The sequence below is a fragment of the Heterodontus francisci genome, chromosome 19 (genome assembly GCF_036365525.1).
Source record: "Heterodontus francisci isolate sHetFra1 chromosome 19, sHetFra1.hap1, whole genome shotgun sequence".
NCBI lineage: Eukaryota > Metazoa > Chordata > Chondrichthyes > Heterodontiformes > Heterodontidae > Heterodontus > Heterodontus francisci.
In genome coordinates this window covers 28483903-28502683 of record NC_090389.1, presented here as the reverse complement: position 1 = coordinate 28502683, position 18781 = coordinate 28483903, and the positions used below count along the sequence as shown (strand labels likewise).

Below are 18781 nucleotides of genomic sequence, written 5' to 3'. Positions count from 1 at the left end.
GAGGAAGAGCATTTTCAGCATGCCGATCACCTGCTCAACGGTGGCTCTTGTCGCGCCGTGGCTGGTGTTGTATCTCTCCTCTGCACCACTGGTGGGGTTTCTCACCGGCATCAGGAACTATGTCCGCAAGGGGTAGCCCTTGTTTGCAAGAAGCCATCCCTTGATTTCAGCTAGTTCATTGAACAGCAATGGCAGCTGGGACTGGTGCAGGATGAAGGCGTCATGACACCTGCCTGGAAAGCGGGCACAGATTTGCATGAAGCATTTCCACACTAACCTTTGCAGGCTTCGAGCACTGCAACTTCTGTCCCGCCGGCTTTTATCAGTTGGGAATGGAAAGGCACAGTGGAGCAGTGGCTAGCACCGCAGCCTCACAGCTCCAGCGACCTGGGTTCAATTCTGGGTACTGCCTGTGTGGAGTTTGCAAGTTCTCCCTGTGTCTGCGTGGGTTTTCTCCGGGTGCTCCGGTTTCCTCCCACAAGCCAAAAGACTTGCAGGTTGGTAGGTAAATTGGCCATTATAAATTGCCCCTAGTATAGGTAGGTGGTAGGGAAATATAGGGACAGGTGGGGATGGGGTAGGAATATGGGATTAGTGTAGGATTAGTATAAATGGGTGGTTGATCGGCACAGACTCGGTGGGCTGAAGGGCCTGTTTCAGTACTGTATCTCTAAACTAAACTAAACTAAACATGGCCGTTCAGTTGAGTATACAAAACGGTTTCCAAAGTGGCAGCGGGATGCATAATGAGGCAAGGTAAGTAGGGCTTTACATATGTAGATTTGGCTTCCATTGCCCAGTGGCGGGGCGAGATGCCACGAGGCCTCGCCAACAGCGGCAATATGGGGCGGGCCCTTCCCAGCATCAGGGAACGTGGCAGGCCTCTCTCGCATGCACTTTTCAGGCCCCCCCCCCCCCGCTACGACTCCCGACGTCGGGCGTCGGAAATTTTCAGCCCATAGCCTGTACTGAGTTAGTTAATCTTAGCTAGGGCCGCAGCTGGGGACTACAATTGGCTTCAGTACTCCTGGGTTAGGGCAGCTAGTTTTGTCGGCCGGCACGGACACGACGGCCTGAATGGCCTTCTTCTGTGCCGTAATTTTTCTATGGTTCTATGGAGAAAAACAGTTTAGTCAGTATTTCCGCTTCTGACTGCCGTCCACAGATCTTTGCAGGAAAGCCCACAGCTCAACAGCCTGCTGATTCTCATTGTCTGGGCTTTCACATGGAACTGAATCTTAACAAGAATTGGCACCTTTTGGAGGACATAGAGGAAAAGGCAAGAAAACTGAACAAAATGCAAATGTGAGACTTCTATAAAACAAAAATCTATCCACAGCAGAGATCTGAAACATCAAATAGTTTTCCAAAATCTATATACCAAAGTCACACATACCTTCATTTGGTCGAGTGACAATTTCCACCACAGTGGAGGTCATCTTCGTGTACCAGTCATACTGAAAAAGAGCAAAGTTTCTGTTACAGTTGTTGACCTTTCTTGTTTGATGTAAATAGAATAAGACAAAATCCCCTTTTCCCTCCATTAGGTGTCTACTGTAGCCACTATCCTTCAGTTGGGTTGCTCTTCGCCCAGTCCAAAACTTGACAGCGGCAGGGAGCTGGACAAGAGCAATGCTTAGGTATGAAGTTGATTGCACTTCAAAAAACAAACAGGCCACACACAAACTACAGGGAACAGAAACTGAACTTTTCATCTCCAGTTTTTAAAACTGCCAAAAAGCCAACCTTGAAACTAGACTAAAATAAAAACAGAAAATGCATGTTTGACAGCACCTGTAGAGAAACAGCTAATAGCTGGAATTTTGCCAAAGCCCGGGTTGCCCCACCACCGGGACAGAAAGCAGGATCCAATCCCGTGTGAGAAGGCGGTGGGACCGTGTGGTATTTAACCGGCAGCGGCTGATTAAGAGGCCGCCACCAGGACCATCGTCTATTTAAGGATGGAGGGCCACCTCCCAGAGGACCGTTATAAAGATGGCTGCTGCTGAGGCTGCAGGAAGAGGGGGCCTCCATGCTTAAGCACCCTCAAAGGCAGGTTTTTACAACGGATCCCGGGGCCAGACAGGCAGGCCCTGGTGATTGGTGGTGGGGGGGGGGGCGCGGGCGAGCAGTGGGGGGGGGGGGGGTTCACTCTCCAATGCTGGTTCTGTAGCCACGGGGGAGGATAATACTACTGGCGGACCCCTCTGTGGGCCATGGAGCAGCCCTAAAGGAGGGTCCCCTCCCCTGAGAACCAACTAGAAGGCTGCCAGGGTTTACCAGGGCCCTTACTGGGGCAATTAATTGGTTTAATTGCCACACCACTGAGGTTCCTGCTGCTGGTAATATCCGGTGTTGGCAGGAAGATGTCAGGCTCTCATCCTAACGCCATTTTCCGAGGCCTCCCACTGCACAGCAGGTCTCCAGAGGGTTGGTAAAATCCAGTTCAATGTTTCGAGATTGATGACCTTTCATCAGAACAGGGAAAGGTTAGAGATGTGACAGCTTTAAAGCAAGTATACAGGCACGGCATGGGGGAGGGGAGGATAAAACAAAAGGGATGGGTCTGTGATGGGGTGGAAGATAGGAGTGATTAAATGACAAAAGGGGTGATGGTGCAAGGCAAAAGGGGGTGATAATGGGGCAAGTAAAGAAACAGAAGCTATGTCTAGAGGTATAAATGGGAAAATGCAGAATTATGAACAGCTGCTGTCAAAAAACAAAAAAACAAAATGGGGGCAAAGGTTATCATCTGAAATTGTTGAACTCAATGTTGAGTCCAGAAGGCTGTAAAGAGCTAAATTGAAAGAAGAGTTGTTGTTCCTCGAGTTTAGGTTGTGTTTCATTGGAACAGTTAGGAGGCTGGGTAAAGAGAGGTCAGATTGGGAGTGGAGGGGAGAATTAAAATGACAGGCAACTGGCCGCTCAGGGTCATGCTTGCAGGCTGAACAGAGGTGTTCTGTAAAGCAGTCAGCCAATCTACATTTAGTCTCCCCAACTTGGAAACTGCATCATGAGTAACAAATACAATATACTAAAAGAAGTACAAGTAAATTGCTATTACACCTGGAAGTTGTGTTTGGGGCCTTGTATGGCGAGAAGGGCTAAATGGACAGGCGTTGCAACTCCTGCGCTTGCATGGGTAGGTACAGTGGGAAGGGGAGGGGATGTCAAGGGTGATATAGGAATGGACCAGGGTATTACAGAGGAAACAGTTCCTTTGGAATGCTGAAAAAGAGGAGGGGAGGGGAAGATTTGGTGGTGGCATCACATTGGAGGTGGCAAAAACGGCGAATGATGGGTTAAATGTGGAGACTGGTGGGATAGTAGTTGAGGACATTGGGAACCATATTGTTCTGGCGCTGGAATGGAAGAGGTGAGAGCAGAAGTGCGGGAAATGGAACAGACACGGTCGAGGGCCCTGATGACCACACGGATGTGGGGAGGGGGCGAGGGAATACAAAGAACAAAGATAAAGAACAAAGATAATTACAGCACAGGAACAGGCCCTTCGGCCCTCCAAGCCTGCGCCGATCCAGATCCTCTCTCTAAACATGTCGCCTATTTTCTAAGGTTCTGTATCTCTTTTCTTCCTGCCCATTCATGTATCTGTCTAGATACATCTTAAAAGACTCCATCGTGCCCGCGTCTACCACCTCCGCTGGCAACGCGTTCCAGGTGCCCACCACCCTCTGCGTAAAGAACTTTCCACGCATATCCCCCCTAAACATTTCCCCTTTCACTTTGAACTCGTGTCCTCTAGTAATTGAAACCCCCACTCTGGGAAAAAGCCTCTTGCTGTCCACCCTGTCTATACCTCTCATGATTTTGTACACCTCAATCAGGTCCCCCCTCAACCTCCGTCTTTCTAATGAAAATAATCCTAATCTACTCAACCTCTCTTCATAGCTAGCGCCCTCCATACCAGGCAACATCCTGGTGAACCTCCTCTGCACCCTCTCCAAAGCATCCACATCCTTTTGATAATGTGGCGACCAGAACTGTACGCAGTATTCCAAATGTGGCCGAACCAAAGTCCTATACAACTGTAACATGACCTTGTTAAGGGAAAAGGAAGACATATTGGAAGCACTGGTGTGAAAGATTGCATCATCAGAATAGATGCGGAGACAGAGGTCGGAATCCTGTTCTGCCGCTGCTGCCGAGAAAGTGATGCCCAGCCCGTGCCGACCGCATGTCAGTGAGCTGCCGCAATCTTCAGTGTAGTGGCTCATTTGAATGGACAGGGCGGCCTGCCCCCAGCACCCACCCCCCCCCGCCACCCCCCGATCACATGGAGGGGGTGGCCCACCCGTCACCGGCAATGGCGTCTGCTGCAGGGATTTTCATAGAAATCACTAAACATTTTTATAAACAAATAAAACCGGTATGTTTGAACCTCTCCCACCCATGCCTAATATTAGATACTTTTCCTCTCCACCCCAAAACACTTGCGTTTTCCGACTGGCCTTTCCCCCCCTCAAAGTGCAAAGACTATAAACTTTACCCCTTCCCACCATCCTTTCCACCGATGAGGGACCTTTATGGCTGCTCCCCATCCCCGCCCAGGAAAAATGACATTCTCCCCCCTCCCAACCAGTGTGGCGCTTTGATTCCCCGGACGAGGACCAGATGGCGCGTGAGTGCTGGCCAGCAGCACGAAGATTGCACCAAGACCGGAGGTGGCGGCAAGCTTGCAATTACACCAGTATTTAAATTTATTTAAATATGTAAATGCTGGGCCCGTTGCCGAGTGGCGGGGGTGGGTGGAAGCCGCCACAAGGCCTCTCCGTCTCCGTGAAGATCGGGCCGGGCATTGGGGTCGAGCCTCCTCCAGAGCGATCTTCAGGCCCGTCTCCCACTACCCCCCGCACCGCCACAGACCCTGATGCCTGGGGTGGGGTGGGATGGGGGAAATGCTAAATTCAGCCCAGAGAAACTGGGAGGATGGTATAGAATCCTTACAGTAAGCGGGGCGTGAAGAAGTGTAGTCGAGGTAGCTGTGGGAGTCTGTGGAATTATACTGGATATTGGTTGATTGCATATCCTCAGAAATGGAGACAGTGAAGTCAAGGAAGGGAAGGGAAGAGTTATAGATGGACCATGTGAAGATGAGGGAAGGATGGAAATTGGAAGCAAAGTTATGTCGTTTTCCAGTTCAGGGCGACAGCAGGAAATGGCACGAATACAGTCATCAATTTACCGGAGAAAGAGCTGAGAGAAGAATGGTCCACATATCTGACAAGAAGGGAGGCATAACAGGACCCACACGAATTCCTACAGCAACCTTTTACTTGGAGGAATTGAGTGGAGTTAAAGGTTCAGCCAGGCTGAGGATGGTGCCGGTGGATGGGGACATGTTGAGGAATAAATGACGAGTCTTCAGATCATCCTGGTGGGAGTTGGAGGTGTAGAGAGTTGAATGTCAAGAGGAGACAATTAGAACCTGGAAAACAGAAATTGTTAAAGTGGCGGAAGATATCGGAAGATTTGTGGATGTAGGTGGGAAGAAGCAGGACAAAAGGAGAAAAGAACTGAATCATGATGGAAGAAATCAGTTCTATGGGGCAGGAACAGGCTGAAACGATGGATTTACCAGGGCATTTGTGTTAGTGGATCTTGAGAAGGAGGTTGAAGTGAACTGTTCTGGGTTGGGGGACAGAAGTTGGAAGCCATTGAAGGAAGATCTCCAGAGTTGATGAAGTCAGTGACAGTCTTGGAAACAACAGAGTAATGTTTGGTGTTAATTGGATATTAATCGGCTGTTTAATTGCATTCAGATGGTGGCCATTAACTGGAGATTCACCCGTGCTCATATATATAGCAGACTGAAAGTGTGGCTATGGAATCTTGAGGTGCACGATATGTAATGTGTGTCTCTGTAAATAAAAGCTTTTATGTGTATAAAGATTAGGCTCCAGTTCTATCCTTCACAGCCTGTTTATCTGAATTGTAACATTTGGTGGTGGGGGCATGGGCCAGGGAGAGGTAGGAGGAGGTGTTGCAGAGCTGGTATTCAGCTTCCACTTCTTTGGCCTCCTGGTCTCCAGAGACAACAGGTAAGTGCCTGGAGGTGGTCAGTGGTTTGTGAAGCAGCGCCTGGAGTGGCTATAAAGGCCACTAAGTACAGGCTAATACGTCATACAACAGCGCCACCTTTGTCAGCAGGTTTGATGACAATGTTAGATTTGGGCCTGAAAGAATGGAGTGCTGCAAGTTCAGAGGGAGATAGGACGAGTGAGAGGGGCAGAGAAATTGAGATGACTGATGTCACACCAAAAGTTTTCAATGAAAAGATCCAGAAAGGGGAACAGGCCAGAGGGAAGGCGCCAGATGGAATGAGAATTTTTGAATCGAGGTGGTCAATTCACAAGTAGACAAGTGGCAACCTACCTTCATTAGCAAGAAAATTTTCTCCACAGGCAACAGGGATGCCTTATTCAACAGTGGAACTGGCTCTTCCTGCTTTTTCAAAGCACTTCCTCCCCCGAGCAGCTCACTGGAAAAGCTAGCAATTCCAATAATGATCCTTATAATTACTGGGCCAGGATTTCTAAGTGGCAGGGAGGAGTTCTGGATAATACTGTGGACTTCTAACAGTCTGGTGGGAAACACTGCAGAAGAGACTTCAGCCCAGGAACAGGAAGGTTTCTTGTGTGTGGAGGAACACAATTGTGCTCAGGGTAAGGGGTCCAATCATACTTGCTGGGGAAGCAAGTTAGCTTGTGAGATTGGGTGTGGGGCAAGCACTCCTACTCCTCCTGGATGACAAGCAGTGCTGGAAAAGCATTTATACCTTCCACACAGCAATCCTCAATTCCTTCTAACTGTGGGGGTTCCTAAGGCCTGGGAAGCCCAGCAGACCAGTGTTTAAAGTGAACAGATGAAATCTGAGGCACACAGCCTGTTGAATGAAAATATTTAAATGAGTGGCCCGCCTCTTGGGAGCAGGCTGGTTGGTCATCCACCACTTCACCCCTCCCAACTTGTGAAAACCTGAAGTGTTGAAATGGGCAGGTTCACAGCAGGTTGGGTTCAGGTATGCGATTTTAACCTGACCCATCCTACCTGACCCAAACCCACCTGTTTTTAGGGATTAAAATTACACCCAACGACTCAGTATCTATGCCATACAGATCAGGTGTTGGTCTGTAATGGGTTAACTCACCGCTATTCAGTGACCACCGCTGGAGCTGCCTGTGTGTGGATAACAGGGAAAGACTAGGGGAAATCTATGTTCGAATAGATTTTCACTGCTTGCTGTCTCAGCTCAAGGAGGAATAATTTCCATTTCGGGACTGGTACTGAAGATTGGCTGATCCCTATAGAAAACTACTACAGCACGAATCAATGCCTTCAACAGAGGAGGAAGAAAAAAAGTATGCTTTACATCAAGATATCTCTCTTCAATTTTAGGTTAAAAAAGCAAATTTTCCAGAAAGAATAGGTTAAAATCTGAAAAGAAAATCAACTTTAGTGTTCAAGTTTGTAACTGCATCACTATGAAATAGAGAATTAAATTGATTTTTGGGACTGTACTACTGCTAAGCACTATCTCTACACTGCTTGTGCATTGTAGTTATGCAGCTAAAAGCTGCAGCAATGCAACATATTAAGTTGCACTGATTTTATGTGTACTGCTGTTAATAATCCACTGCCAAAATTCATTGGACCGTTGTATATTAGTCTATTTTGTATTTAAATACTAACCATGCAAAGTCTGCTGCACTGGTGGTGGGGCCCACCTGTATCACCTTCAAAGTAGACAATGCGACACTTGTCCGGACTGAGCCGAGGAGACCAAACTGCATTTGTTGGAGATGAAAGTTCCACTAAGAGAGAAAAGTAATAAGCATTACAGCGGCATTAGTGACACATGTGTATTTCAAAAGGAGCCTAGGATAAATTTTCTGAAACATTGCTTCCAGTATGGAGTCTCATTGTCTGGGCATGGTTCAGAGAATCAGGTACTCTGTGAATCACTCCTACCTGTGTATAATTCTCTGATCTACGCTCCCGTTGAGTAAGACTGTACTGAGACAACACCCCTGAAAATTTACCCCAGTGTCTTGAAATTAGACTTGCAAAAAAAAAAAAGGTTCTGGCACACATAGGATGTCAGCAAATTGCAGTTTAACATTGTTTACTGGTGATGTAATTGGGGTGAAAATGATACATGACCCCTGAAGTTTTCACCTTCCCCAAGCAAAATGTCTGTCAAACACTCTTATTTTTATAAATACAGTGTACCTTTAAAGATGTGACAATAGAATCATTAGATGACAATAATATTGTTTTGAACAGTTCAAATATTTCCCTTATTCCAGTCTTGCTCCGCAATTCAGCTGATTGGAACCATGCCAGGGATAAACATGGGGTTAAACAGGCTGCCTACATACACTGTTGTGTTCTAAAATGGAAAGCTCCACCATTGCAAGGTATTCCACCAACTAAAAATGCTATCACAGCTACAACAGCCAGACTGGAGTGATATGCAGTCCTGTACCCCGCTCTCAAAAAAGCCCTACATTGCCCAACTTCGTGACATTTATGTCATCTTTATTCTGCACTGTATGGGTGCATTTTTCCTTAACACTGACCTAGGTATAATTCTATGATTTCCTCGGTTCTGAAATGGTGCTCATACTGAGGCCACATTGCTAAACAACAGTTTCACATTGTAGGCATTGCACAGAAAAAGCTGGCATCATCTCTGCCAATTCTCATCCCACAATACACTGAATCTCACCTACATGACCTACATTCCATAATCTGACGTAAAAAGTAACATTCACCCACTAGGTTTAGTGCCAGAGGACACTAAAAATCCATGTGCTCTGCCCACAATGCTTTTAAAACACTACGAACAATAGGAAGATGGTTTAAAAAAAAAATTCAACCAACAGAAGTCACTTACCACAGTTACCACCTGTGAGATCCACATAATATAGTCCAGATCTAGAAGAATATCAGAACATAATGATAATAGAATTAATTTTTTAAACATACATTAAACAGGAACACAAGGATGTACAGGATTGTAAAAAGCATTTTGGTCCAACTAGCCAGCTCCAGATGATTTCTATAAATATTTGGGGAAGGCACAGCAAGTGTTATTGAAAAGAGAATGTTAGAGAACATTTTGTATATATTTGCTATTATGATGAGATCTTTTAAGAAAAATAAACTGTTATATACTAAATTTGATTTGTCTTGTGCATGTTTCATTGGAAACTCATTCGAAGTACCTGCAAAACCTGTTACTCCAGTAGGTAGTGTTGTGACAAGTATTTTCAATGTTTAAAGCGTCATAATTTATGACGCTCAATAATTGCTGTCCTATAATTAAGAGTATATTCGATTACATAATCTGGCTGCTGGGTTCCCATAAATTGCTCAAAATTTTTTTAATAAACCTGCCCCTTTTTCTCCTTTAGGAACTTGCTCTGATTAACTGTGAACAAGGCAACAGGGAAGTCACTCGTGGATTATAGAGTTAGGATTACTTCTGACGAAAGGTCATCAACCTGAAATGTTATCTCTATTTTTCTCTCTCCACAGATGCTACCAGACGTGCTGAGTATTTTCAGCATTTTCTGTTTTTATTTCAGTTTTCCAGCATCTGCAGGGTCAGGCAAAAGTCGCAGGACTTTTATGGCGTAATCTGAAAATCTGCACGACACTGCTCTATTCTCCTCCATCATATGGAAACATACAACCAGTTCAATGCAGTATAAAATTTCCACTGGTGCACACCTTCTCAAGGGCAGTTAGGGATGGGCAATAAATGTTGTCCTAGCAAGTGACGCCCACATCCCATGAATGAATAAAAAAAGCACAAAATAGTGGGAGGCAACAAGAACGGAGCAATTAGGTGGCAGGTGCAGCTTTGGTTGGTTGGTCCTTTCTCCAAATATTAGTCTGTTCACTTTTACTCCTCCTGAGACATTAATTTTCTTTTAAATTTACTTTATATATCAGGAACAAACAGAATTTGAAGTCCTGATTTTAACCTGAGGCAAGAGTGTGACATATGGGGCTGGGATAATAGAGAAACTCCAATGACTGTGTTGGAGTGGTCCATTTTAACTCCCAGACTTCATTTAATTTCAGACATCAGTCTCCTGCCCAAAGCTGCCAGGGATAATGTGATGGTTGACAGGCACAGGAAATTGCGTAGTAGCAGACTGCTGCCAGGGGCCCGAGGAAATGGGTATGAATCACATATTTGGGCGCTGACATTTCAATATTAATGAAGACCTGTTCATGGCAGCAGCCTAGACTCTACCGAAAACCCAGGGTTAAAATGGCAGAGGAAAGTGGGGGGGCCGCTGTGATACAACATGGGCAGTGCCCAGTCTCCATTTCAACCCGCCACCCCTGCCAGAGAAATGGGGCCAACTCATGAGGTGAGGAAAAGTTAGAAAAGACAAGTTCATATGATGCTTAATCTCTGGAGTGGTAGAGAGCTAAGCAATAAGAAGTGGCTAAAAATTAAAATAATTGCTAGTTTTATTTTATAGAAATTAGTCATTAAGACCTAGACGTTTCACTTCTCGACATCCTTGCTGCATCAAACTCAGTACCAAACCATGCAATGGATGAGTGAAAAGCCTAGACCAAAATTTCTAAATAGTCATAAATGTTCCATTACCATAAAATAATAGATTTTTAAAAATGCAGCTGCAGCTTTGTAGAATCTACTAATTTCTGGTATTCTCATATTGCAGATGAACAAAAACATACCTCACCATTTAATTTCGTTCAAGTTATTTCGAAATATAACACAATATTAAACTGGGTAACCTAAAATACTTGATTGCTTTCACATGCTGATTATGAATCTTTGGAACTATTTTCTGCATATAGCCATCAAATAACCAACTCCATTCTCAAGATGCAGTTTAACTGAACTTTAACAATGAAGATTTCAAGTGTCTAAACCCTTAGGTAATATACTTACAAAAATACTGCCATATTTTTTGACAGTTTTGCTTGCCGCTCCACCCTCCCCACCGTCCCTTTATTGAAGGCATCCATCTTTGCTGGGATACTCCACACTAAAATCAGCAAATGTTCACTTTAGCATTGTACTTTAAACCGTGTATTCATTTATCCAATATCATAGGTGCTGCCATCCCTCCAAATTCCTGCCCAAGTAGCCTTGTTATCCATGTGAAAACCTGGGTAGTGAATTTTTGACTGGAGGTCACTCCGCTCGGGCTACATCTGAGCCAGGCATGCATTTTCCCACAGGAATCCCTAGACAGCAAATCAGAAGCAAGAACCCAAGCTGATTCTTAAGAGCACCAAGCTAATCCTAGCATCACAATTGCTGTCCCATCAGAGATTAGCAAGCTCAATAAAGATCAGAAAATGACCAGACACTGGTCTGTGTAGCTTACTAGAATGTCTTTATTGCTAGGCAATTGAATGATTTTACATAATTTGCAGTTAGAGGTTTTCCCTTACTTTCTGTTGGTGCAGTACACACGACCTAACCGTTGAGGCTCATGATCCCAACCAACAAATATGATGCCAGTGTCATTCGGAGCCCAAAATGCCTGAAATACAAACACAAGGTGTGAAGCAAAGATAAAAGCAGCATTTTACAAGGTAGATCCCTTCCATTTCAGGAGGGTGTAAGCAGTCAGAAAGGAGTAGTCTGATCGATTGAATATTTGGTTAAAAGGCACGATAAACAATGTTTCAACTTAGTGATAGAATATGATGTTTAAATCACAGACTAAAACTAAACTTAAAAAAGTGAAAATGTAACAGGTAAAAGTAATGTAATTGGCTGGATCTTAACTTTCATTGTCCTTCCAACTCAGTTACCCTTACTGGGCAAGTTCCACTCATTCTAGTAGCTTCTAAGGCCCAGCCTTCTGCTATAGCTGTGAGTCACAAAATGAAAGTGGATATAAAAATCAGGTGGACTGGCTCCACAGTACAGAAGCATAATAATAGAATACTAGCACCAGAAAAGCCTGCAGCTCAAACCACGTGACTTATCAAGTGCCCTTGGCAAGTGGCATTTCAAGATGGTGAGGCTGTTAAAAGTATTGGTGATTTCATGTGCTGGGTGTGTCAGAGATTCTGGAGAAACTCTGATTATTTATGTTTTAAAATAAATTCCATACTATTGACCATACTTTAGTCTTGGAAGTTAAACCCCAATAAAAGCAGGTCTCCTTGCTCATGGTTACTTTATAAATAATTACAAAGTATTTTACACTTAAGTCAGCATAAAATTAAATTGTTTCCCCTGGAGATAAATTACTGTGCTGAGATAATGTGGAATGTTTCAAATCAGTGGAAGTGTACACTACACGCTTTTGCATTGTGTTTATGCAGTTAACTCTTTCCCTCTGAATTTAATGCAGTCAGTCCTCATTTCTCCATTGCATGCCTGCACATGCTAGCACCACTATCAATAAAACCAAACTCAGTTTCTTGGACCTCTTCACAGGACTGAATCCAGATTAACAGACTGCAGGATTAAGACAGCTGAAGAATATTCCCACTCATCAAAAAAACTGGAAAGAAATATTCACACTAGTGTCAATTAATGTATCTAAAAATGTCTAAGGTTAAACTTGCAAAGCTACCGACATCATTTGCGGTGCTGTCGTTGCAGCATCAATTTGCACTGCTGCAGAGTTTGCACTAGGAGGACTCCATGCCCACATACACAAATGATTTATGGAGTGCTATTTGCTGGTCTGTTTGCTGATGAGATATTTACTAAAAATAGAGGGTACCATCAAATCTTTATTTTTAACATCTGAAGCAAATTAGGCAGGCTAATGCTGTTGTAAAATTAAAGCAATGCAAGATCACCTATGAGGTAGTTTGGCATTCACTGATACCAGCAACTTCAAAAGTACCTGTAATGTGGCTAAAATCTTGACATTGCACAGTACTCTAGTGAATACTGGAGGTATTCAAAACTTTTATATTGAAATTAGTTATCAAAATTTAACGACGCAAATTTTGAAAAATGTGAACTTTTGCCAAATGTAAAAAAATTAACAGGAGCTGATAAGATTCATACTGAACCTTGTGCGTTTTCTCCAGGAATGGGCACACAGAGGGGAACATACTGGATCTCGGATCATAAGAGTTTTCACTTGGACTTAGCCAGGGCTAAGAAAACCAGATTTTATTGTTAAGATTTGCATTTTGAGACAACTTTGGTTAGGTTCTGAAATTAAGTCATCTTACACAAACCATAATTAGAAAGATAGAGGTAAACTCAGGAGGAAAGTAATTCAATGTACTTACTCAAGTGCATACGATAGTTGCAATATGATGCAAAGCACAAACCTGTCCAGGAGAAAGGTGTTCAGGAATCCCCTCCAGCACAGAGATGTTGGTACTCTCAATATCCAGCACGCACAGCACAGGAGTGGTCTTCTTCACCAGAGCTTCTCCCCAGTCTTCCCAATACACAAACTGATCCCCCTAAAGGATAAGAATCAATTAATATAAACACTACTTGAAGCTTTGCACAGGACTCAAGTGGGATGCAGGGCCTCCCAAAGCCAGCTAACATTTGCAACATTTCTGTTTCCAGAAGATAGTTAAAACAATAGTATGTTAAAACAAACAATTTTTTTACATAGACATCAGGATTGAAAAATAAACCAAGTAATCTAATGCCAAATATCACAAGAATCGTCAATCCTTCCAACTGATATTGTATCTGGCATTTTTCAATGTTATATTCATTTAAAGCTTCAAATATCATATCAAATTGGAGTATACATATTCATTATTTCTGGTGTAATTTTCAAATGGTTTGAGTAAATAATGAAAGCAGATGTTAAAATACATTAAATTGAAGGTGAAGTAAAATTTGATCGGTTATAAAGCCCTGCACCATAGCTAGGTCGAACATTGCTCATGAAGCTCTAGGGATTCCAGAGTTACTTGCTTCAACATTACTTGGTGGGTTTTGTTTTCAGCAGGTTAGTGAATCCTGATGCATATTTAAATAGGAATGCTGTGTAGTTTACAATACATGGTCTTCACAGTGAAATCATGCTGTTATATAGCAAAAACCAACAGGTAAAATTCTGTGATTTGTCAAAATCTTGTCATATGTAGACCTGCATCTAATATAAACATAACTTTTCTGGGGAGTGATACATTGCTTAATTGCAAAACAAATCAGGTTATTGATATCCCACATCAATATGGAGTTACCAATTCCCATTATCAAATCAATTCTGATATATTGCTATCAAAGTCTGACAAACCATTGTTTTTCACACTGGTTCGCATAAGCTCACATAAGTTCCTTTCCTAGTGACACACTACCCACTCACCTATTCAAGTGCAGAATTTGATTTTGATTATTAATCATATGTCTGTATTTGTGTACACAATGAGATCAGCCATGATCGTATTGAATGGTGGAGCAGGCTCGAGGGGCTGAATTACTTACTCCTGCTCCTAGTTCTTATGTTCTTATTTTGAGGTGATTTGATTGCAAATCTAAGTTAAGTTGTTTTAACTTTGTATAATTAATTGATGAGGCAACATTATGAACTGACTGCATTATTGGCTACTTTACCTTTAAAACTGGAGAAGTGATTGGGAAAGGACACGATCCAGATTTCAAAACAATGATGTTTTCAAAAGATAGTGATGTTAATGGGTTAATTAATTTAAGTTACTACCACAGAGGAGGGGATACTGATGCAAGGTTGGCGTTTCAATTGAGATTAGAATTCCTGCTCATGTAGTAGTAGACAAGGAGAATGGACTCCCATTAAAAGCAATTAACGCTGCACTGATCAACGTTTAGAAAATGGTGAACGACTAACTGGCTTAGACTGGGACTGTTTCTGCCAGTGGCTCAAGCTGCCTGAAGACAGTGAATAGCTGATCTATGTACACATCAAGGTCCTAATCGGAATTGCAGTTGGTGCTTAGTTAGCTACTCTCAACTGAGGTTGCAGCACTGGTGCCACTACGGCATGCAGCACCTATGTTAGGAAGGGTAAAAATCCGTCTGGGTTACCATTCCCAATTGTCATCTTGTGATCACTGCCACAAGCCCTATATCTGGATGTCGGGTGAGGAGAACATTGGGCATCCACCACATTTGAATAGCCTGCAAGGCTTGCACATGAAGAATGGCCACTAGGAAAAGATAGCAGAGGATAACAGACAAGAGAGTCATGACTTTCAGAAGCTGAAGAGGATAGGTGAGAAAGGAAAAAAGGAACTGAAAGTTACAAAGATAAGTACAAAGCAGATCTAACCATCTGAGTTAAGTCTACATAGTGAAAGAAATGCAGTTTCTCAGTTTCTTTTTAAAAGGAAAACTTCAGAAATTGTTCAACTATCTATCTTAAATTGAAACTTTATCTTAACCATAGCAGGCTCTATTTTGGGACATCTGGTCTGTCTGACACCCCTCCACCCACCTTGGCCACTATCCTCTCCAAGAACATTGCTCCTTCCCTCCCTGACACGAGTGCTTTCAGTATTCAATTTTAAAAGTCTTCAGCAATATCAGGTTGAGTTTCTGTGTAAAAAGCATCTTCACACCCAACAGCTATGATACATGACATGTTCATAGCAAATTACTTCTTTAAATCCTGAAACTTTTCACTGAAATACTGTCTAAATGCTAATCTTCCTGGATTGTACACGTGACAGTGGGTGGTGAACGAGGTGCCTGGAGAGAAGAACAGTACTGTACTTTCACTGGCTTCTCTGGTTTGATGCTATCTTCATCCTCCTCATTCACACTGAGCTCTGGTTTAGTTTGGAAGAAGGATTCCACTTTGGGCCTTTTCTTTTCAGCGATGTACAGAATGTGAGTCTCGGAGTGAGACCACACAAGGCAGCCAAACTGATCTGGTGGTGGTGGGGTGGGTGGGAAGAGAAAGAACACAAGAAGAATGCTTACATTAAAGAACATAACATACAGAAAAGAGATCCAAAGCTTCCAAAAATTATGCATTTGCTGCCAATATAATAAAAGAGAAGGTTGCTGTAGCATTGATTTTCTGATAGATGATGTCACTACTATTTAGTCGTTTGGTAGAACAGAACTTGAGTATTGCTGAAAATAGAGACATTTTGTAGAAGCTTCTCGACTTGCACTCATCAGATCACCATGAACTGGTGCATTCTCCATGGCAACGCCTCTACCAATCAGAATCCACTTGGCAACCAATCAGCACTCTCTTCCAATACAGCATAAATTTGTTGCTTTCTCTTACATTGGTATTCTAGCAAACTGTCCTGATGAATGCAAGACGAAAAGCTTTGACAAAATGTCTCTATTTTCAAAAATGCTCGCTACTATTTGTTAAAGGTTGCCACAGATTCTCTTCTGGTAGATCATTGCATGCAGGTTTTGTTCTCAAATCCAAACACGGTATAGTGAAAACTAAAAAACTGCTAATTCCAGGAGTGCACCTCCAACAGTGTCAGCAACAGACAATTTGAGAATTCAAAAGAATTATCGATCAAAGCACTTCAAAAAAGTATCAATGTAACTGGGATGGACAACAAAGGAAAATCCTTAAGAAAAGAATTTGCTAATAAATGGCAATCTCACTCAAAGAGGTCACAGAATGTCTAATGCAGGCACGAGTTTTCAAGATTCTGCCCTCAGGTGTGCATCAGAGGGCAGAATTTTCAGCAAACCGACCTGCTCTTAGCAGGTTAGGAACCCGTTTGTCAGAGAAGTTGGGTTTACTTTGGCTGTTCAACGTACCCACAGCATTACCATCCAACATCCGGGTTCCCAACCAATCACAAAGTGCAGGCGTGATAACAACCCGCACCTGTCAATAGCAGGATTCCTAATTAAAGGGACTCCAGGAAGGGTCAGATTGGCTGCATTCCACATTGGTTCCAGAGGCTTCAGAAAGGACAGTAATGGAAGCACAATTTGGGAATGCTCTCTGTGCTCTGACTCTTGTTTTGCTGCAGGCTGAGAGGGCCTACAGAGATGTGTTGTTCCCCACAGACGGGAGGAAGAAGCTAGCTTCATAAACCAAATAGGCATGGCTGGACGGGTCGAGGAAATTGGCAGGAAGAGCGTGGTCTCTTAAACTTGGATTCAGTGCCACGAGAGGTTCAATGGCCTTATCAGGACTGGAAAGGTGAGTGGCATCTCACTTTTAGGTGCGAAACTCCACACACTCAAATTCCCTGCATTCTCCTGCACAGCACTCTTCAGACAAACACACCTTGCAGCTCCATTCATTCCTCCATCTTGAGGCACTTTCTCACATCCCCATCTGAACAACCAACACTGATATTCACCCTCATCTTATTGCCATCTCACACACATCCCTCACAGTCACCCTCCACAAATGTCATTCCATCTTCTCCACACAATCCATCTCTCACTTATAACTCTGCTTTCTCTCTCAAGCAGAAGAGAGTGTAGAACTCTAGAGAGAAACAGAACTGGGGCTGGCACTCTAATGATAGCTACCCTGACTGAAAAGGACAAGGAGGCCTTGGAGATCAGCAGGGTTGAGGTGTGCATGGCCATGTGTGATGGAGAGATGGGGGTCTCCCACATACCTGGTGACATAATTAAAAATCACAATGCCACTTCGCACATAACAACCACCCATGTTGAAGTGCTATCACCACTAACTGAAATCTGAACATTTGCACAATGTTGACTTTTGATCCTTTCCCCGTGTCAGTTCTAATTCATATCTTTCATAGGTCCTTCACGCATCAACAAGTGCTGGAGCAGGAAGAGGCTGAGGAGTCGTCAGAGGAGCTTGCACACTCTGAGGAAGCATCTTCACATCACTCATGTGCACCTTCCATCAACTGAGATACACACACCTCCAAGGGAAATTCCTAGGTTGTCCCATGGTGTGGTGTACATCACATGTGAGCAGGAACAGGAGCTGGAAACAGGGACAGACACTCCAAGCTCTACTCACCTTGACCCAGGTGCCAAGTGTCAGGGGTCATCCACAAAGAGGACTATTCTGGAGCAGCAACAGAAAATGAGAGGGATTCTGGCAACATTTCCAGAAGCACTGTGCACGCTTGGAAAGAGACTGGAGGAGTCTGTCTCAAACACGAGTGCTATGTCATTTCAGGCCTTTGGTCTTATGTCTATCATAATGGAAAGAGTGGCCACCTGCATGGAGCATCAGATGCGGCAGGCAACCGAGTGCATGCTTGCCCTTGCCACAGGCCTGCACAGTCTGTAACTTTAAATAGGATGGAAGAAAGTCTCACCTTGACTGTTCAGAGCCTCACTGAGTTGTAACAAAACACTCTCCAACTCTTGGCTAGAAGGGAAGTGTGGGTGTGCTATGAGAGGGAAGATGGATAAAGGGCACGTGGAAATGGGGACTCTGCTCGGCCCTCCCAATTCTCATCCTTTCCCCTCATCTCCACGTCCACCTCTGCCTCAGTCAGAGCCCCAAATTCTGTCTCCTGCACGGATGACTGAGTTTGCTCCTGCACAACTGCAGGTGGGGCTGTCTTTGGCGGAGCCCTAATGGGCCCCAAAACCCAGAGGGCATCCGCCACTGGCATCTCAGCTGGAGAGAGGGACAGCAGTGGCGAGTCCCTGTTGTAGGGCAAAGGACACTCCAAGCTCTGTTCAGCTTGACGCAGGTGCTGAGCCTCAGGGGTCACGCATGAAGTGGACTATTCTTGAACAGCAACTGAAAGTGCGGGAAACGAGCAGCCTGCATCGAGCTCTGCTGAAGCCACAGGGGTAGCACTATGTAGAATAAGAAAAGGAAAATACTTTTTAGTTGCACAA

The 18781-nt window shown here is 43.8% G+C and overlaps 1 protein-coding gene across 5 annotated transcripts in view; it reads right to left on the bottom strand.

Moving 5' to 3' along the window:
* Window positions 1–18781, bottom strand: part of LOC137380008 (acylamino-acid-releasing enzyme-like) — a 97663-nt gene that overhangs the window by 28286 nt on the left and 50596 nt on the right. For all 5 annotated transcript variants that reach the window (XM_068051483.1, XM_068051479.1, XM_068051480.1 and 2 more), the window contains exons 6-11: window positions 15719–15876; window positions 13330–13467; window positions 11473–11564; window positions 8918–8958; window positions 7711–7832; window positions 1397–1457 (exon numbers count right to left, since the gene is read on the bottom strand). In XM_068051483.1, coding sequence (XP_067907584.1) covers window positions 1397–1457; window positions 7711–7832; window positions 8918–8958; window positions 11473–11564; window positions 13330–13467; window positions 15719–15876 — 612 coding nt within the window. The remainder of the gene's footprint in view (window positions 1–1396; window positions 1458–7710; window positions 7833–8917; window positions 8959–11472; window positions 11565–13329; window positions 13468–15718; window positions 15877–18781) is intronic.